This window comes from Carassius gibelio, chromosome A24, assembly GCF_023724105.1.
Source record: "Carassius gibelio isolate Cgi1373 ecotype wild population from Czech Republic chromosome A24, carGib1.2-hapl.c, whole genome shotgun sequence".
NCBI classification, from domain to species: domain Eukaryota; kingdom Metazoa; phylum Chordata; class Actinopteri; order Cypriniformes; family Cyprinidae; genus Carassius; species Carassius gibelio.
The window spans coordinates 5,782,661-5,801,165 of NC_068394.1; the positions used below are offsets into that span (position 1 = coordinate 5,782,661).

Genomic DNA, 18,505 nt, shown 5'->3' on the forward strand with positions numbered 1-18,505 from the left:
AATATTAAAAACTGTATTGGACATTACAGGAAGTGAAAAATACCAAATAATTTACAGTGAATAACCATGAATTAACATTTCCAGAATCCCTGCATTATATTTCAGTGTTTTTTTTTTTTTTCATCACCACCTGAATTTGGTGGTTATCAGTGTATTACAAAGGTACAAAACATACTTCAGTACTTCAGTAGGTTGGTATATTAACACTACATCAGTTAATGAAATTACAGTACTAAACTGTAAATTTAAGTTAAAATCTTAAAAACCTAGATTGTTGCTACCGTATTCTTACAGTAAAATTCCGGCAACTTCAGCTGCCAGTTTTTTACTGTAAATTTTACATAATTTTGTTTTTACAGTGTGTACCTCTTTATTTTACGTATTTATTTTACCATTTTTATTTAACAACCTTCAACTACTAAAATTTGCTTTGCACTTTTATACAAATATATTAACATTCACTAAAATAATGCAGGTGGTAAACTGAAGGCCATGTGATTAAAGTTCATCAAAACTAACCTTTCCATGATCCATGACTTATAAACATATATACTGTAGGTGACATGCATCTCACAAAAATAATGCAATAAAAAAAAACACACAAAATAGCATGCACACTGTAAAAAAAAAAAAAAAAAAACACCTAATTTAATTTGAATTTCTAAACATTTCTACAATTTTAAGTTTTATTCTGACGTGACACAAAATAGTGGTATCCAAGCAGAGAGATGTTTACTTACTTTATAATTAGTCAATAAAACCATAATTTTCTTCCTTCAGACCAAGAACTTGCAGGAAAACAAGAGGCAGAATTTATCGCAGGAATCAATCACATCCAATCATAACTGATTATATCCAATATAGGATGGAGACAAGTGACAAGTGAAATATTTTACAGTCAATGGACCGAAAGGAGGCAAGCCTTCGCTGTAACTTTACCTGCGGGTGTCGCTGTTGGACAGTGTTACTTTATACAAAAAAATAGTGCCTTTTAAACTTTTAATATCATATATAGTCATATTTGCGCTGTTTAATTTTACATCCAATTTTTTGATAAGACACTGCTTCCCTTGCATCATCGGAGTTAAAACACCACTGTATGTATTTTACCGAGTTTGACGGTGAATTCCACTCAAAGTCGCAAATATTTGACAGTTAACAGGTAGCATTTTGCGTGCAAATTAATAGTGTAAAAATAGCGCCTTTGGGGGCTATTCATGCAGAAAGCGTTTTTCATCCCTTGCACTACATTTATTTTGTTTTTTCTAAGTAAACGCGCTAAACGGACGTGTTTGACCGCTGTTCTCGAGTCTCGCGTCTTTTACAGCAACCCCAGGCCCCGGACAAAAAGTATTCGTCTCACTCTTATCTTTGCTTCTGCTGCCATAAGGCACACATTCCCATTTGCAATTCCAGGTGGAACTTTTGCCGTGTACCTTTGCTCCATACACCAGAGACGACCGTGGCAACATGACCATTTAAGCTCAGATAACCAAAGTGTTGCGTACATTTGGAAATATGGCGTGTTGACTCCACAGTAAGCCGCGTGCACTCAGCAACGTTGCTCAACAAGTTAACGTTTGGAATAATCAAATGATGTCATATCCGTTGTGAAGGTCTCCGTGGTAGTGTCGGGTGGTCACTAGCTGCTGAATCCTCATGCGCGTGCGGTCGGAACTTTGGACAGTGCGCGCTCAGTATTGGCTGCACGAGGGAGCTGGCGCGGAGGAGCAGCACGGTAATGAATGTGGATCTATCCGCCCTGTTCTGTTCGGGCATCATCTGCCACGCCGAGGACGCGATATTAACGCCAGAAAAGTGCGATAGAGTCGTGACAGCATGATCCTTCTGTTCGGTGCGTTAAATCCCCTGCTTTTCCTCATCGTCTTCGGACTGTATCCATCCATGGTAAGTTGATGTGATGAGTGGCAAGCTTAAAGATTTCAGTATAACGCATTTCTTGATTTTGTTTCTGTGGGTATATCTGAAACAGACTGCATATGCTTTAGTGGGAAATAAATGATTTATTATTTAAAATCACAGCAAGTTGCCTACTGCAGCCTCAAAGATGTTATTTGGTCTAGAATTATTTAACATTTCATAGGGTCATCTAACACTGGAGTCCTCAGTATTATGCATCATATGAAATATGTACGTGTTGTAGGAAAATAAATCTATTGCATCTAAGTTCCACAGATAATAAACTTTGGTTTAGTCAAGCATGAAGCACCATTTGTCTTTCCAGATGTTTTGCAGTTTTGCTAGGAATGCATTGGTGAGTTATAAACAGATAAAGTGACATGCAGCAGATATTTATTACGCATTGAAAATGTGAATTTTGTCTATTTTTTTTTTATTTTTTTTTACATTGTTGGCAGTATGGATGCATACTTATGATATGATTTCACCAGCCAGTGAATATAATGGTGTAATGATAAATTCTGGTCCACTGCCCAGCACAGTAAATAAGCAGAATAACCTGTCACTGTAAAAATGATAAAGGAAGCAACATAAAGCAATATTATTAATTAAATATAATGTTTAAAATAATTAATCAAATGGGCTCCACAAAAGTGAATAATCAAAATGAGAAACTGCATAGAACGAACAATAGAATAAAAATTATGTTGTTGCAAAACAACTTACATTTTAATGAATAGTATTAAACATTTATTAATTAGATAAATTAACTAAGATATTTTTTATGATGCTGTATCAGATGAAAAGCAAATTGTTACCTTTGTTGGAAAGTCCCATGCTTGTCTAATGACAGCATCACATGAATACTCATTGCATACTGTAAACGTGACATAAATATTAATGGAGTACCTACAATGTAACTCACAGATGAAACCAGACAAGGTAACAGCACTGATCATTTTAAATCCAAACAAATGCACAAACCAACAAGTGATGACAAAAGCGACAACAGCATAAATAAAACTGCCAAAAGGTTAGACAATGCAACCATAATTATTCACGCCCCAGTGCACCCTGGGAAGGGTACGGATGGTACTGAAAGGAAATGCATTTAAATTTAAAATGGTTTATTTGCATTATATTGGATTGACTAGTTGATTATAACCTTAACAACTAAAAAGGTTAACCTAACTTTTGGCATTAAAATATTAATAAAATAAAAAGTATTATATAATAATAAATTATAAAATATAAATCCAATATGTAACAATAATAATATGTTATATTTAGTTTGCAAATAGCATTTTCATGAAAACAACTTTATCCCTTTTCATTAAGTGTATTTAAATAATACTGCAAGACGTTTTCATTTAAAGATACTTCTGCTGAAAAAAAAATCACTGTGGCAAGATGTAACAATTGCTAAAATGAGTGAGGGGATGTGCTTCATCTGTTTAGTCATAGGTGGACAGGAGCTGTCCACACTGCTGTAGTGCTGAAGTGGACTAATCGCATACAGACATAAGCCTGCATGGACTAGACAGTGAATTGCTTTTAGTCTGAAGCATTTGTTTAACCATGAAACAACTAAGCTAGTAGTTCTGTGCCGGCTGTTTGACCTCCCCATGTAAAGTCTACAAAAAGTTGACAGAAGGTCCATAAATAAACACATGCAAAAAAATAGCAAATACCCCATAGACCCCCAGCAAGAGGGTATTTGAGTTGTTTGACTATATATGAAACTGAATGAACGCTAGTGTAATGGGCTTCTAATTACATTGTTGTTGCTTGTGGGATGAGTGATTCATGATGATTAATTTGACATGCTGAAATGTGCTTTTTATGGTGACAAATTGCATTACACACCTACGGGATACAGCATTCCAGTGTCAGTGCAGGGATCCATAATAATACAAACCTTCACCTCATTTAGCATTCAGAGTTTAGTTTTATAGCATGACAGTTTTTGCGTGAGTTTCAATGGAAAAGTCAATTCAGTCATGTATTGATCCATCGTCATGACGTTTTTTAATGTGGTGTTGTGAATGTGGTGTTGTGAATCAGGGTTATTATAGTTCACAAAATACTAAAATTATTATCATTTTCATTACTTGAAATAAAGTAAATAAAATAAAATAAAGTAAAATATACAAAAACATATTTTATTTTAGCCAGTTGCCAAGGATCCATCTGGTCAATTTCATTTAGTTTAACTTGATCTACTAAAATAACTAAAACTAAAACTGACATAGTAATTCATTAAAACTATAATGAATTATTTAAAAAAGAATAACAAAAATGGCAAAAACACAACAAAATGGCAAAAAAATAAATAAATAAATAATAATCATAAATAAAACAAAAAACAAATGTAAATTATTAATGCATTATTCAATGATACTAAAATAACACTGTTGTGAATATCTTTCATGATCTGAACCAGAATACATCAAAATATTGATGTAGCCTATATGTGACATTCATAAAAGATTTCCAGAGCATAGCTGGCTTTATGAAATCTCAAGAGATATTTTTGCTGACTATCTTCTTTTCTAATCCGAACACTGCAAACAAAAACGAATGAATGAAAGTCACCGCATACCTTACACATGTATTTTCATTTGCCTTTGCAGCACCGATAACCATTGTACACACGCACATGATGAATGAAATAAACCATCACACCCTTACAATAAATAATAAATCTGCTACGCACGAACACTGCCACACCCTCACTTTGTATTCTACAGATTCCTCGCTGAGACTTTATAAAGATGGCTGATAATGAATTAAATCCTTTGGTTTATCTTTCTATGCCTCGATAGCTTTCAGAAGTGTACTCAGATATTGAGATATAGTCTAGAGGTCAGAGCACAAGAACGCAAGCGTGAGCAAGCCACAGAAAGGGAGAAAGAAAAAATAATTTCAGTTTCTCTAAGCAGCAGGGTAAGCCTTTTAATTTTCAAACAGGTGTCGTTGATATCAGCACTTGATACAAAGCACGGCAGAGACAAATACTAGCGAGAACAAAAGATTAGAGGACTGTTTTCTCTGCTTTGCATTTATCACAGTAGAAATATCATGAACCCATGTATTTAGTGTGAGCAACACACCCACAAATGTACAACTTTACATATTTTTTTCTTAAAACTTTTTTAAATCAACTATTTGAATTTAGTCATAAAAGTAACTGTTACATTATGATTTCCACCATCAGGACAGAAATGGGAGTCCATTTAAAAGATATGATCATCTGTACCTGTATGGTCAGTGTATATTCCTCCATGCTCCATAGTGATATATTTTAACTCTCCCTTTCTGTCTGGATGGCGTGCACAGTTTGTTTTTATCTTGACTTAAATGGAAAGTGACATAGTCTGTGTGACTGTAAAAGAATCCATCAGTTCATAACTGAAGTGCTTTGTTGAGATACTGCTGATGTTGAAATGTCCAGTACATGTATAACTGCCTTACACTGCATTTATCATAAATTACTCTATTTCAAAAAACATTGCAATTCAAAATAGAAGCAATTTTACGTTAAGACAGGCTGTCAGTCTGTGCAGTAATGGTGGGTATTTTTTCAGTCACTCTTAATGCAAGTTATGTAATTTCACCGGTTGGTGGTAACACGTGAGTGCCTTTCACTCAACCAATTTGTTCAAAACGGATTCATCCAGAAACATAACCCTTATAAGCAAGTTACTATTTACAAAAATAAATTCATTCAAAACACCTATTTATTCAGGAAAGAAGCAAGACTGCCTTTATGAGTGAGTGACTTGATTATACACTTAACATTTCATTCAAAAAACACCAGTTCATTTAGGAATGGAACTAGTGGCCATCTTTATGAGCAAGTCAACTGATTCACTCAAATGATTTGTTTAAAACACCAGTTCATTCAGGATCGATAGTATTGTGTCATTTTACTTTATATTATGCTATTTACTTAATATGGTATTATCTTACTTAAAGTGCCCCTATTATGCCTTTTCGGCTATTATCTTTCATGCAGTGTGTCATGTAGTTGTATTTGAACATAAACTATCTGCAAAGTTGTGAAGCAGACAGTGCACTATAAATTAAGTTATTGTGTGTCAAAAAAAAAGAAGAGTCGACTCTCAATCGCCTAAATGAGTCATCAGAAAATCAAATCTTATTCTGTTACGGCTCTACTTCACGAAGTAATACATTTGCATAATGTCTGCACACATTCTATATCGCCAACTTGCCTGCCCACAAACAGTTAAATTTCCATGTAGTTAACATGTTGAGAAGATGCTGTATCCTACGCTGTGAGAGTAAATTTGTTTTTTCACATCTCATAATTACCACAAACTTGTCATCACTTGACACTTAGCACTGAAACGTCCTGCTCCAGTCGTGGTTGCGAATCAGTCTCTTGTCAATCAGCCAGTTTAACCATTTCATCATCAGACTCCAGCTTAATTCACCACCAGAGGCCATCATCCATCACACAGACTCTCACACCACACAATATACCCTGGACTACATTTCCCAGCCGCCATTTCAATAATCACACCATACACCTGAGACCAATTATACACAGCTACAATCAATCAGACATGCTTTAATAGTATTGGACTTCCTCTCTCATACTGCCAACTTGTTCTGCGTTTCTCACTCTCCCAGTGTTAGCTGTGATATGGAGCCAGTCGATTTACCTAGTTTAGTCTAGTCTTTCCTTGCCTGTTTTCCCGTGTGTTGATCTTTGCCTTTGCGTTTTTTGATTACCCTGCCATCTTGCCATTTGGACTCTGTTTGCCCCTGCCTGGACTATTATCTGTGCCTGGATTATCTCTTTCTGTCTAGCCCTCTGGATATTGTTAGCTGATCAGAGACCCTTGCTTACCCTTAGATTATTCTTGTGTCTTGTCCATACCATACCTGTTTGCTACTGTTTCGACCCCGTCTGTGTTTCAAACATGTCAAGGAATAAAAGCTTGCATATGGATCCGTACCTCTCACGTCTCTGACACTTCGTTACAGAATACTCAGCCACACAAGGATCCAGCAGATTTCCAGTGGAACATTTGTCAGGTATGGACACAACAAGAATATTGTTTGCCCTTAAGCAAGGCACACAAGGTTTAGCCATCACTGACTATTCTGATTTAACAGACATTATTTTGATTGAGATTTTCTCTGATGGCATAAAGACCCCTTCGGTCTAAGATTAGACGTGAGGGTCCACGTTCATCACTCTGTCAGTTTTTTGACAATGCTTTGTTGTGTGTTGGCTCTTCATTTATTTTGGGTGTCGCGGAGGAGGACCGCAATACCACACTCACTCATGTAATGGCAGCCGCACTAGAGCAAGAGCACAAAATGGTAGCAACAGCAGAGCCCGATTGCAAAATGGCAGCCACACTGAAACCTCACGAGTCAGGTCAAGCCACCGCTGATCTTCAGAAGTCAAGTCACTGCTGACCTTCACAAGTCAGGTCAAGTCGCAACTGATCTTCCTGAAGCCAATCAAGTCACGATTGAGCTTCATGAGTCAAGGCAAGCCACAGCTGCTGGTCTAGAGTCTCATCACGCCTCTGGTGATCTTCCAGAGCCCCATCAGGTCTCAGCTGATCGTCCAGAACCTCGTGTCATCTCAGCCATTCTGCCAGAGCCTCACCACTTCACAGCTGATCTGCCAGAGCCTCGTCATGTCACGGCTGATCATTCAGAGTCCTTCCTCATCCTGTCTGTTGCACCCAGATATTCAAGGTCAGTCCTTCGGTATCCCAGTCTGGTGTCCAGTGTGAGGGATACACCGCTGGTATCGGCACGCATGCTGCAGAACCTCCTGAAGCGGCAGGGCTTGCTTCAGCTTCTTGCGTTGTGGTGGTGCCCAGCAATGAACTTTTAGCTGGTAATGTAGCGGGCGAAGGAATTGTTTCTGAGCTTTCCCTTTTCCCGGACGGGACTGCTGTAGAACTTCAAAAGGTGGCAGCATTTGCTTCTGAACCTCCAGAGGTGTCAATGGTATCGACCTGTGAACTCTTGTTCTGTCCTGCCACGGCTATGGAGGCCATCTACAAACTCTCGTTCTGTCCTGTCATTGCTATGGAGGCCGTTTATGAACTCTGTGTTCCCTGCCTCGGTCCCTGAGACTATGCATGCACTGCCAGTGTTGTCTGTCTTTCTGCTTTCTCTAGGCCCCAGTCTCTTCCATGGGTCCCAGTCCCATCTTCTCCGCCCTGGTGGGCTCCAGTTCCGTCTGCTCCTCTCTGCCCTGGTGGGAAAACACTCTATGTCCTCTGTGGTGTTGGTCATCAGCTACGCTCTGCTGGCCTGTTGCTCTGGCCTAGTGGTCTTCTGCTTTGTCTGCTCCTCGGTGGTAGTCGCATGCTCTATCTGCTCCGCCGTGGTGGTTCCCTGCTCTGCCCTGGAGGGCTCCTGCTCTGTCTGTTCTGCCGTGGAGGGCTTCTGCTCCATCTGCTCTACTGTGGTGGTCTGTTGCTCCATTTGCTCAGCCGTGGTGGTCTTATGTCCTGCTCTTGTGGTCTTCTGCTCCGCCAGGTTGGATCTTCTGACCTGTTTTGCTGGTCCTGCATCATTCCCAGGGTCTTACATTTTTACATGGACCTGGCCCTTCGTCCCTCCCCCTATTCCGCCTCCACTCCACCGCCCTCCTGGATTGTGTAATGTGTAGAGTGTCTTGAAGTCACTCCTTGGGCAGGGGCTCTGTCACAAATACGGTCTATGAACTGAGACCAAATACACATACCGCTACAATCAGACATGCTTTAATAGCATTGGACTTCCTCTTTCATACTGATGTCTTGTTATGCGTTTCTCCCTCTCCCAGTGTTAGCTGTGATATGGAGCCAGTCTATTTTCCTAGTTTAGACTAGTCTTTCCTTGCCTGTTTTCCCGTGTGTCGATCTCTGCATGTGTTTTTGGATTTCCCTGCTGTCTTGCCATTTGGACTCCATTTTCCCCTGCCTGGACTATTATCTGTGCCTGAATTATCTCTTTCTGTCTAGCCCTCTGGATATTGTTCACTGATCTGAGACCCTTGCGTGCCCTTGGAATACTGTATTCTTGTGTCTTGCCCATACCATACCTGTTTGCTACTGTTTCGACCCTGTCTATGTTTAGACCATGTCAAGGAAAAAAAGCTTGCATATGGATCCGCACGTCTCTGTCACTCCATTATACCAGGGCTGTCAACACAAGATGTGATGGTCTTTATGAGTGAGTCATCATTCATTCAATTGATTCATTCAAAACTCTAATTCATTCAGTAATGAAACTATTGGCTGCCTTTATGAAGAAGTCACCATTCACTCGTTTAAAACAGATTAATTCAGAATCAAAACAAGTGACCATCTTTATGAATGAGTAACTTATTAATTTACCAAATTCTTTAAAAGCACATATTGTTGTATAACAGCAATGTAAAACTTACAACACACACACAAAAAAATCTTATGGAGAAGATTTTTTTTTTTTTTTTAAGAAAATGAAAATATGTGGCAGCGGTAGGATAAAAAAATAAGAAGCAGAGGCGGTCAAGGGTGGTGACAGTAAAATCAGTGTGTGCACATGCATTGAGGACATTGGATGCCTCTGTCCTCAGCTTATCTTTATCTCCTCTCAAGTGAATCCACAAAACCTCCCCATCTTTTCTCCATCCTGTCTTTTCATTATCCCAATTCTTTCTTCCTGTATAGTTTTTGTTTATTTTTTAAGCCCTGCTTGTATTTGTGGATCCATTGAGTGCACAGTTACAAGTCTCATATCAACTCTCAGACTCGACTGTGCAAATTATACATCAAAGCTGGTAAATTGGATCAGTTACAGTGCAAGTGGATTACAGCGAAAGAACACTGGCATTATTGTGACTGACAGGTACACGCCCACTTTATGATGTCACAGGCAGTCGGGTCCAGTATTAGACAGATTTCCAATAGATAAAAGCGGGTTTATGATGTGGTCTCCTTGGCTTTTCAGTCCACCTAAGCAATTTATTTCATTCACCTCCTGAGAAACTGCTGTCTGGAGGAAATGGCATGCCTGCTTGACTGTTATAGTCCACACAAACTCTTTAATAGTTAGTAAGGCCTCCGTATGCTTCATGTACTGTAAATGACAATCATGGGTTTTAGCATTCGTGCCGTAGCCTTGTTGTTGGAGGTGATCTAAAGGCTGCACAAGAAGAAGAATTTACAACAACATTCCTTTGAATTCACCCAGTGGATAAAATCTGTCATATTTACCTGCCTACAGCACAATAGAATGAGTTCAATGATAAGTAAAAGGGACAGTTTATCGCAAAATAAAAAAATTCAGTCAGTTTCTCAACTTCATGTCAGTCCAAACCAGTTTGACTTTTTTCTGCCGTATCTTTCAAGCTTCAAAAAGGGCACAAAAGCACCATAAAATGCAATCCATATGACTTATGTGAAATATTTAGTCTTTTGAAGTTATGATAGCTTTGTGCATCCAATAGATGGAAATCTGCCCTAGTTTTCTTTGCCATTTTCATGAAAAGTAGCACTGTCCAATTCATAAACAAATCATTTTTTGATTTGGATCCTTTAATGAAACACCAGTTTTATTATGAATCGGACAGACATGTACATACGTGTAAAGTCCTGCCTGTTTTTTGCCCAGAGCTATTGAACGACTTAGGAAAACTTTGGAATAAGGCAATTAAGGAACATGGACCTCTCCAAAGTACTTTTAAGGTGCTTTTGTATGCTTTTTGAGGTATTAATTTCCCCTGTTCATTGTAACTGCATGGAACCGTCTTCTCTTTTGAGCGGAAGAAAGTCATACCGTCAAAGTCATGTGTCACACTGTTTTGAAAAGACATCAGGATGAATGAATGATGACAGAATTGTAATTTTTTTGGATGTATGTGTGTGTGTCTCTCCAGACAATTGGTCCCAAGGAAGGATGGCAGGTGTATAGTTCGGCACAGGATGCTGATGGACGCTGTATTTGCACTGTGGTCGCACCGGAACAAAACCTCTGCTCCAGGGATGCCAAGAGCAGACAGCTCCGACAGCTGCTTGAGAAGGTCTCATGCAGAAACACACACATTTTAGCACACTTCTTTATTTTTCTGATGTATATATATATGTGTGTGTGTGTGTGTGTGTGTGTGTGTGTGTGTGTGTGTGTGTGTGTGTGTACTTTAATGCTGTATATGTAACACTGCCATATTTACAGTACATATTACCTTTCAACAGTTTGGGGTCAATACTTTTATTTAGCAATAAATAAAATGCATTAAATTGACCAAGTGAAGTAAATACTTTTACATTAAAATACAAATAAATTAAAATAAATGCTGTTCTTTTGAACTTTCTATTCATCCAAAAATCATTAAAAAAAAATAATAATAAATAAAAAGTTTATTACGGTTTCCACAAATAGTAAGCAGCACTACTGTTTCCAACATTCCAACATAAAAATAAATCTTTCTTGAGAAGAAAATCAACATTACATTGATTTCTGAAGGATCATGTGACATTAAAGACTGGAGTAATGATGCTGAAAATTCAGCTTTGACAAGAATAAATTACAATTTAAAACATATTATAACTGAAAGTTCTTTCAAATTTTATTTTTTCAAAGTTTTACTGTTTAACTTTATTTTTGATCAAATAAATACAGCCTTGCTGAGCAAAATATTATTCTTACCTACCAAAAACTCTTACAGACCCCAACCCTTTGAACAGTAGTGCATATATATTTACTAAGAATCAAACTTACAACTCTAAAGTTATTTTTGCAACTTAATACTTAAGATATTTAATGTCATTAGAATGTTTCTGTCTTAATGTTCTCATACTCATTAAAGGGTGAAAAACGAACCAAATGGAACGATCTTTTGGAAACTTAATGGCCTAACAAGACAGCAATTTAAAATCATGATATTCACATTCTTTCTCAGTTTTATATCGCTAGCACATGCACTGGGAAAAAAAAAATATTCGAAACATTGCAAACCTAATAATAAAAGTTTTTTTTTCTCTCTGCATTTCTTCTCACTTACGTTTTTTTCAAACAACACACACACACACACACACACACACAGGCATCATTTGGCTAGTATACATTGTGTGGACAACTAATGTACTGTTTTGCCTCAGGGGCTCACACAGTTCAGGAGCTACTGTAGCCTGCCACTAGTACTGACATAAACAAACTGTCAGGATTAGAGATCTGTTTTGTTTTGCCCCAGTTTTTGTTCCCGTGTGTCCTTATTTGATCACGTTCCTGTCCTCATTTAGCTTGATTATGTTCCATTGATTGCTCTGTGTTTAAAAGTCCTAGTCTGTTCAGTTTGAGTTGGTCAGGTCTACTCGTTGTCTACGTGTGTTGGCTCAAGGGCCTATTGTGGATTATCTCGTGTGTTTCCTTGATTAAAGACAGTTCTGATTTACTCGTACTTCCTCAATAGCTTGACCTGACACAAACACACACACACACACACACACACACACTTGTCCTTTTGCTCTTTCTTTCTCTCAGTCTTTCAATCACACATTAAATATTCTTCTCCCCCATCGATTTTATCCTTTTTTATCCATCTCATTCCCACTTAGGAACATTAAACACACACACAAGGAAAAAAGAAAAAGCGCTGATGGATGCTTCAGCTGTGTTCACAAGAGGCTGATTTTATGCAGGTCATTAATACCTGATTTTATGATAAATGATACATGCCTCAATCCAGCGGGAGCCTGACTGCCGTTAATATTGATATGTACATTTATTAACGCCTCCATTTTCCCTATTGCCTGAAAAGAAAGTCAGGGCCTACAGAGGACGCCTCTCATTCATGATTCATGGATTTCCACATTTCTCGCGCCCCAGTCAAGGTAGCAAATCAGAACGTTTGACGGGGACAAACACAGTGAGATTGGAGCCATTGTTTACGTTTTTGTTGTTGTTGTTGTTGTTTTTAAATCAGTCCCTTTTTAAAGATTCATTAATTGTAGTCAGTTTTTCCATAACTTATGCAAAGAAACGTATCTTTGGAACATGCTTCCCATTACGTCTTACAGAGACCTGCCGAGGTTCAATGGATAGATCACACAATAATAAATTCATCTACTCACCCTTATGAAGCCCAAGTAATGTGAAAAATGGTGACCAGTTGTTGAAACTGTCTGTGGATTATCATTTTCTTGTGTTAAAAAGTAAAAAATATGTTCGAAGTCAGTAAGATTTTATTTTTTTTATTTTATTTTTATTTTATTTTTATTTTTTTTGGAAAAGAGGTGTCTTATGCTCAACAAGGTTGCATTTATTTAATACAGTAAAAACAATACAATTGTAAAATATTAACACAATTTAAAATAACTTTTCTATTTGAATATATTTTAAAATGTAATTTATTCCTGTGATGGCAAAGCTTAATTTACAGCAGCCATTTCTGCAGTCTTCATAGTCACATGATCCTTCAGAAATCGTTCTTAATATGCTGATTTACTCCTCAATTAATATTATTTTTATATTATTATTATCAATGTTGAATACAGTTATGCTGTTTTTTATTATGATTTTATTTATTACTATTATTTGTTTGTATGTATTTATTTACTTACTTTTTATTTATTTATTTATTTTACTACAACCCTCTGCCCCCTAGTTTTATCTAACTTGCTAACTTGTGGTCTTGTGACGCAGGTGCAGAACATGTCTCAATCAATTGAAGTCCTGAATCTGCGTACACAGCGCGATTTCCAGTATGTCATGAAAATGGAAAATCAAATGAAGGGGTTACGGACCAAGTTCCGTCAAATTGAAGAGGACAGGAAAACTACAATGGCTAGAAACTTTCAGGTACATTTTTATTAGGTTACAGAAGACCTGCTGCTGGAAATGCAAACATCAGCATTAGCCATGAATATTGTATGTGTTATGTCAAAAGGTGAAATGTATGTATAATAGAATTTTACTATAACTACATCATGAAATGCGATTATGGCTAAACACTGTTTATTGGGACCAACGTGCAAAGTGTAACAACATCTGTGTGGGTGTGTGTCCACAGGAGCTGAAAGATCGGATGGATGAACTCCAGCCATTGATTCCTGTGTTAGAGCAGTACAAAACAGACGCTAAGCTGATCTCACAGTTCAAAGAGGAAATCAGGAATCTGTCTGCCGTGCTGACGGGCATCCAGGAGGAGCTGGGAGCTTATGACTATGAGCAGCTCTATCAGAGAGTCCTCAGCTTGGACAGCCGTCTGCGAAACTGCATGAGTAAACTCAGTAAGTTAGTATAAACCACAGCATGTATAGTGAAAGCATTTTGTGAGGGAATTTTAAAGGGACCATATTCTACTACAGTGGAAAATGTTCAAAATATGTAATTGACCTCTGCTATGATTAATTTTAAGTTAATGACCAAGTGGCATATACATGTAGCTCATTTGAAAGCAGCTTGATGGAGATGGAAGTGAAGCAATATACATAATTTTACTGTAGTTGGACTGTCTTAAAGTGATGTCTCAGTTAAAAAATTTAATATTCTGCCTATATTTAGTTAGTTAATTGCAATTAAATAACAATGTGTTTTTAACAGTCCTCAAATGACACCTGGGATTCTGAAGATGATGTGCTAAAAAGCCTTATAATATTAATAAGTTGGTTAGGCAAATTCAACAGATGTTCCAATATGTTATTAATATCTCTGATAATTACATCCTAGCATTGAGAGTTGGATGCACTAAGCTAGTACATCATTAACAGTTGCTGTTGTTTTTCACACGCACTGAAAGCAACAGTCTTTAGAATCATGAAAATCATGAAAAAATAGAGTCATGAAATCGCTTCTACGGAATCAGCCATTCAAGAGAAGATGGTGATATTAAAATAAAGATTTTTTTTTTTCCCAGCATGTGGGAAATTAATGAAAATCACTGGCCCTGTGACTATAAAGACATCTGGAACGCGGTTTGGTGCATGGATGACCGACCCTCTAGCATCTCCAAGAAATAACCGGGTGAGTTCTGGAGTGGACAGCGCCACTTTCTTCAGTCTGATGAATGCTCTGCCATATACAGGACTTGATTTATCTTCTTCATCCCCAGGATTACTAACACCCACTTTCAACCAGGTGCAAAATAATTTAGTGTGCCGCTCATCTACATACTCTCACTCTGTAATATTCCCACAGGTTTGGTATATGGACACTTACACCAACAGCAAGGTGGTTCGAGAGTACAAAAGCATCGCAGACTTTATCTCCGGCCTGGAATCGCGAACCTATTACCTTCCCTTTAAATGGGCTGGAACCAACCATGTGGTCTACAACGGCTCTCTGTACTACAACAAGGAGCAGAGCAACATCATTGTCAAATACAGCTTCGAGTCTGGACGGGTTCTCGCCCAGCGTGCCTTGGAGTACGCCGGCTTCCACAATGTCTACCCCTACACCTGGGGAGGCTTCTCGGACATCGACCTGATGGCGGACGAGCTGGGTTTGTGGGCTGTATATGCCACCAATCAGAACGCAGGAAACATTGTGATTTCTCAGTTAGAACCGCAGACGCTGGAAGTTCTCCAGACGTGGAACACGGAATACTCCAAAAGGAACGCAGGCGAGTCCTTCATGATCTGCGGCACGCTCTACATTACAAATTCTCACCTGACCGGAGCCAAAGTGTATTATTCCTACAACACAAAGACCTCGACGTACGAGTACATTGACATCCCGTTCCACAACCAGTACTTTCACATCTCCATGCTCGACTACAATGCTCGAGAACGGGCACTTTACGCCTGGAACAATGGACATCAGGTCATTTTTAACGTCACGCTTTTTCATGTCATCAAAACCGAAGACGACTCCTAATGGGCTTATGGATAAAAGAAAGAAGGAAGATTCAGTTTAAATTTATGCTGATATTTTCTACTCGTTTATGGTTCTTTTCCCAATGTTAATGAGAATATATTGCCTTTACTCCACCATAGACTGATGTCTGAGTCAAACATCACCTTGCTGTGACTGATGACACATGAAGACTTGATGATGCAACGTCATAAACAGAATGATTTGACATTCTTTTATTTACCTGCTCATAGATGCTCTAAAAGTTGGGCCTTACTTGCAATATTTCACAACGTGAGCCACAGACGAATTGCTCTACTGCATGAATGTCTGATTCTTTCGCCATTTGTTATCCGTAACGTGGTCTTTGTATATCAGAAATTCCATTTTTCTTATCTAGTGACGTGTTTTTGGCGACTTGGATTTCTCAAGACTCTCCTGGTAATCTAATGCTGTGTCAAGTTTAGTTGTACAAACAGTAGAGCCCTGAATATGAACCTATGTAAACGGTTATAAAATGAATTGTCACTGTGAGAGGACATATTTTATATTAAATCTAGAACAAAACAATAAATCGACTCAAACCAAACCAAGCCACAAATCTATATCCATAAATGTAAACAACAGAACAGAAAATGGCTGTGTGCGACCGAACAATTCCACAGGGATTCAGCCTGAAATCAGGGGGTTATAATGAGGTCATTTGCTGATGATTGTGACAAGCCAGACGGCAGTAGCGTTTGAATGACTCTGAATGCTGTCCTTTGGCATTTTCAATCAAGATCAAGGGCACAGAAGCTGGGAGGGGATGATTTCAACTCCTCTCTGCAATTTCCTCTCGCTTCATGTCTGCTAGGGCTCTGGGAATTTAAATGCACTTTTACTACCATCAATTCTGCACTGGGAATAGATCACCCACAGGGATTTACAGTACTAATGCTGTTTCCTCTTATCATGAATATTTCTTGCGACATAGTCTTGTAACATATCTGCTAGCAGAAAGTTTAAATAGCTTTTTAGCTTTGATGTTTGTGGATTTCTTTTCCTTTCTTTTTTTCAAATTAAAGTGTAATTTGGAGAACTATTTATTTAAATCAAAAAATGCAGTAACTTTCCTATATTTCTACCACTGCAATACCTGTAAAACAGTTTTAGTTAAGGCAATGGAGTGTATTTTGCTTCACACTGCAACTTATTTAAAATTCCAGAGAATGTGCAAAAAAAGAAAAAAGGAAAACTTCTGTTACTATTTCTATTCTCCATCCTTTCACAGATATTTTTAGATCCATCTTACCTCTTCTGTAACCCACTCGAAACATTTCCCCTTCTAAAGCCCTTTTATATCAATCACATGAGACTTCAATTCACATACAGATGTTAAATTCACTGAGAGGTTCACTTTACTATTTTATAGTATTATGGAGCAATATCCATATTCAGACATTTAGTTCTAGCCTTACTTTGGACTTCATATTTGAAATTTGCTGAAAAGTGTAGTCACGTGAAAATTATTCTGATCTCTCCGAAATATCAAATTTGAGTTTGAATGAAAATCAATATCACAGAATTCAATCATCAAGAAATCAGAAAAACAGTCACACTTTAAATCTATTCTTCATCCAAGTAATTTGTTCAAGCTTTCTCTCTCCACTAACTAGTCGAGAAATGAAGGCTGAGTTTTAAAAATAATAACGCAAAATGAAAGGAACAAACTTCGGACTTTCCAGTGACTTTTAGAAACCGTTGTTATTTTATTGAGTTTTCTCAAACAAATTAAAAACACTGGGTCAATTATGTAATAAGAAGAATAATCTAACACCAATCTGGCTTTCGCACCTTTCCTGAAAGACATCTTTCTGCAGCTTGAGCTGATAGTATGTGTCTTTAATGCTGAACTGGCTTTTGTCTTATTCAGAAAGACACATTTTCGCAAATAGACTTCAGTTTTGCCTCGCTGATGTGTTACATTTGACTGCTTCAGTCACGGAAAATGAAAGAAAAACACTATAGTTTCAATATTTAATATATTTAATATTTAATATTCACAGATGAAAGTTTGGTATTTATGAAGTTACGTGCATTTCTTATGAATTACGAATTACGAATTCAAGCAGGATAAATGTCAAGCCTGTGCCTGAGTCTGTGCTTATATTTTCTAATTTACAATGTATTAAACCATATTTTAGATCTGACACATTTAAAAGGTGTGCAGTATTATTTATATTATATTAATTATGCGTTATATTATTCAAAAGAAATTGTGGTTTACTTTGCACCGGAGCATTAAAAGTGGTAGCCTATTTTAGAGGGGTAGGCTACATGGATTAATATGCAAAATGTCAATATTTTTATATATGATGCCTATATTTTAATTTATATTTTAAATATAAATATATATGACTAAACATAAACTCACAATTGGGTTTGTCAGTTTGTTTGAGTTATAGGTTATTTTCGTATTGGTCCATTTATTTTCTTTCTTTATTGTCTGTATAATAAGCTGCACTAAATTAACATCTTAAATCCACAGCCCTTAAAGGTATATTCATGAGACCATCATTTTGCTATTATTCCAAAAATCCCAACAGCTCTAGAGAGAATTCAACACAATTTTACGAAAAAAGGGTGAAAGCCAAGCCTAATGAAACATGTTCAATTTCTCACCGCATTATGAATGCAGAGCGGTATTTTCTGAACAACCTTTGATTATTTCCCCACACAAGCCTAGCATTCCAACATTGCTTTTCGCCATCTTGTCACTGGCCCAAAC

The 18,505-nt window shown here is 37.5% G+C and overlaps 1 protein-coding gene across 2 annotated transcripts; it reads left to right on the forward strand.

The window, feature by feature from the left end:
• Positions 1–1,468: 1,468 nt before the first annotated feature.
• Positions 1,469–16,324, forward strand: LOC127946023 (noelin-3). 2 transcript variants are annotated; one of them, XM_052542307.1, is made up of 6 exons: positions 1,469–1,908; positions 10,823–10,966; positions 13,588–13,743; positions 13,955–14,174; positions 14,801–14,907; positions 15,082–16,324. In XM_052542307.1, the coding sequence occupies exons 1-6, from the start codon at positions 1,840–1,842 to the stop codon at positions 15,757–15,759; spliced, it is 1,374 nt and encodes a 457-aa protein (XP_052398267.1). In that variant the 5' UTR covers positions 1,469–1,839; the 3' UTR covers positions 15,760–16,324. The 2 variants fall into 2 exon arrangements, with proteins under 2 accessions (XP_052398267.1, XP_052398268.1); XM_052542308.1 differs by lacking the exon at positions 1,469–1,908 and adding an exon at positions 6,776–6,984.
• Positions 16,325–18,505: the final 2,181 nt, after the last annotated feature.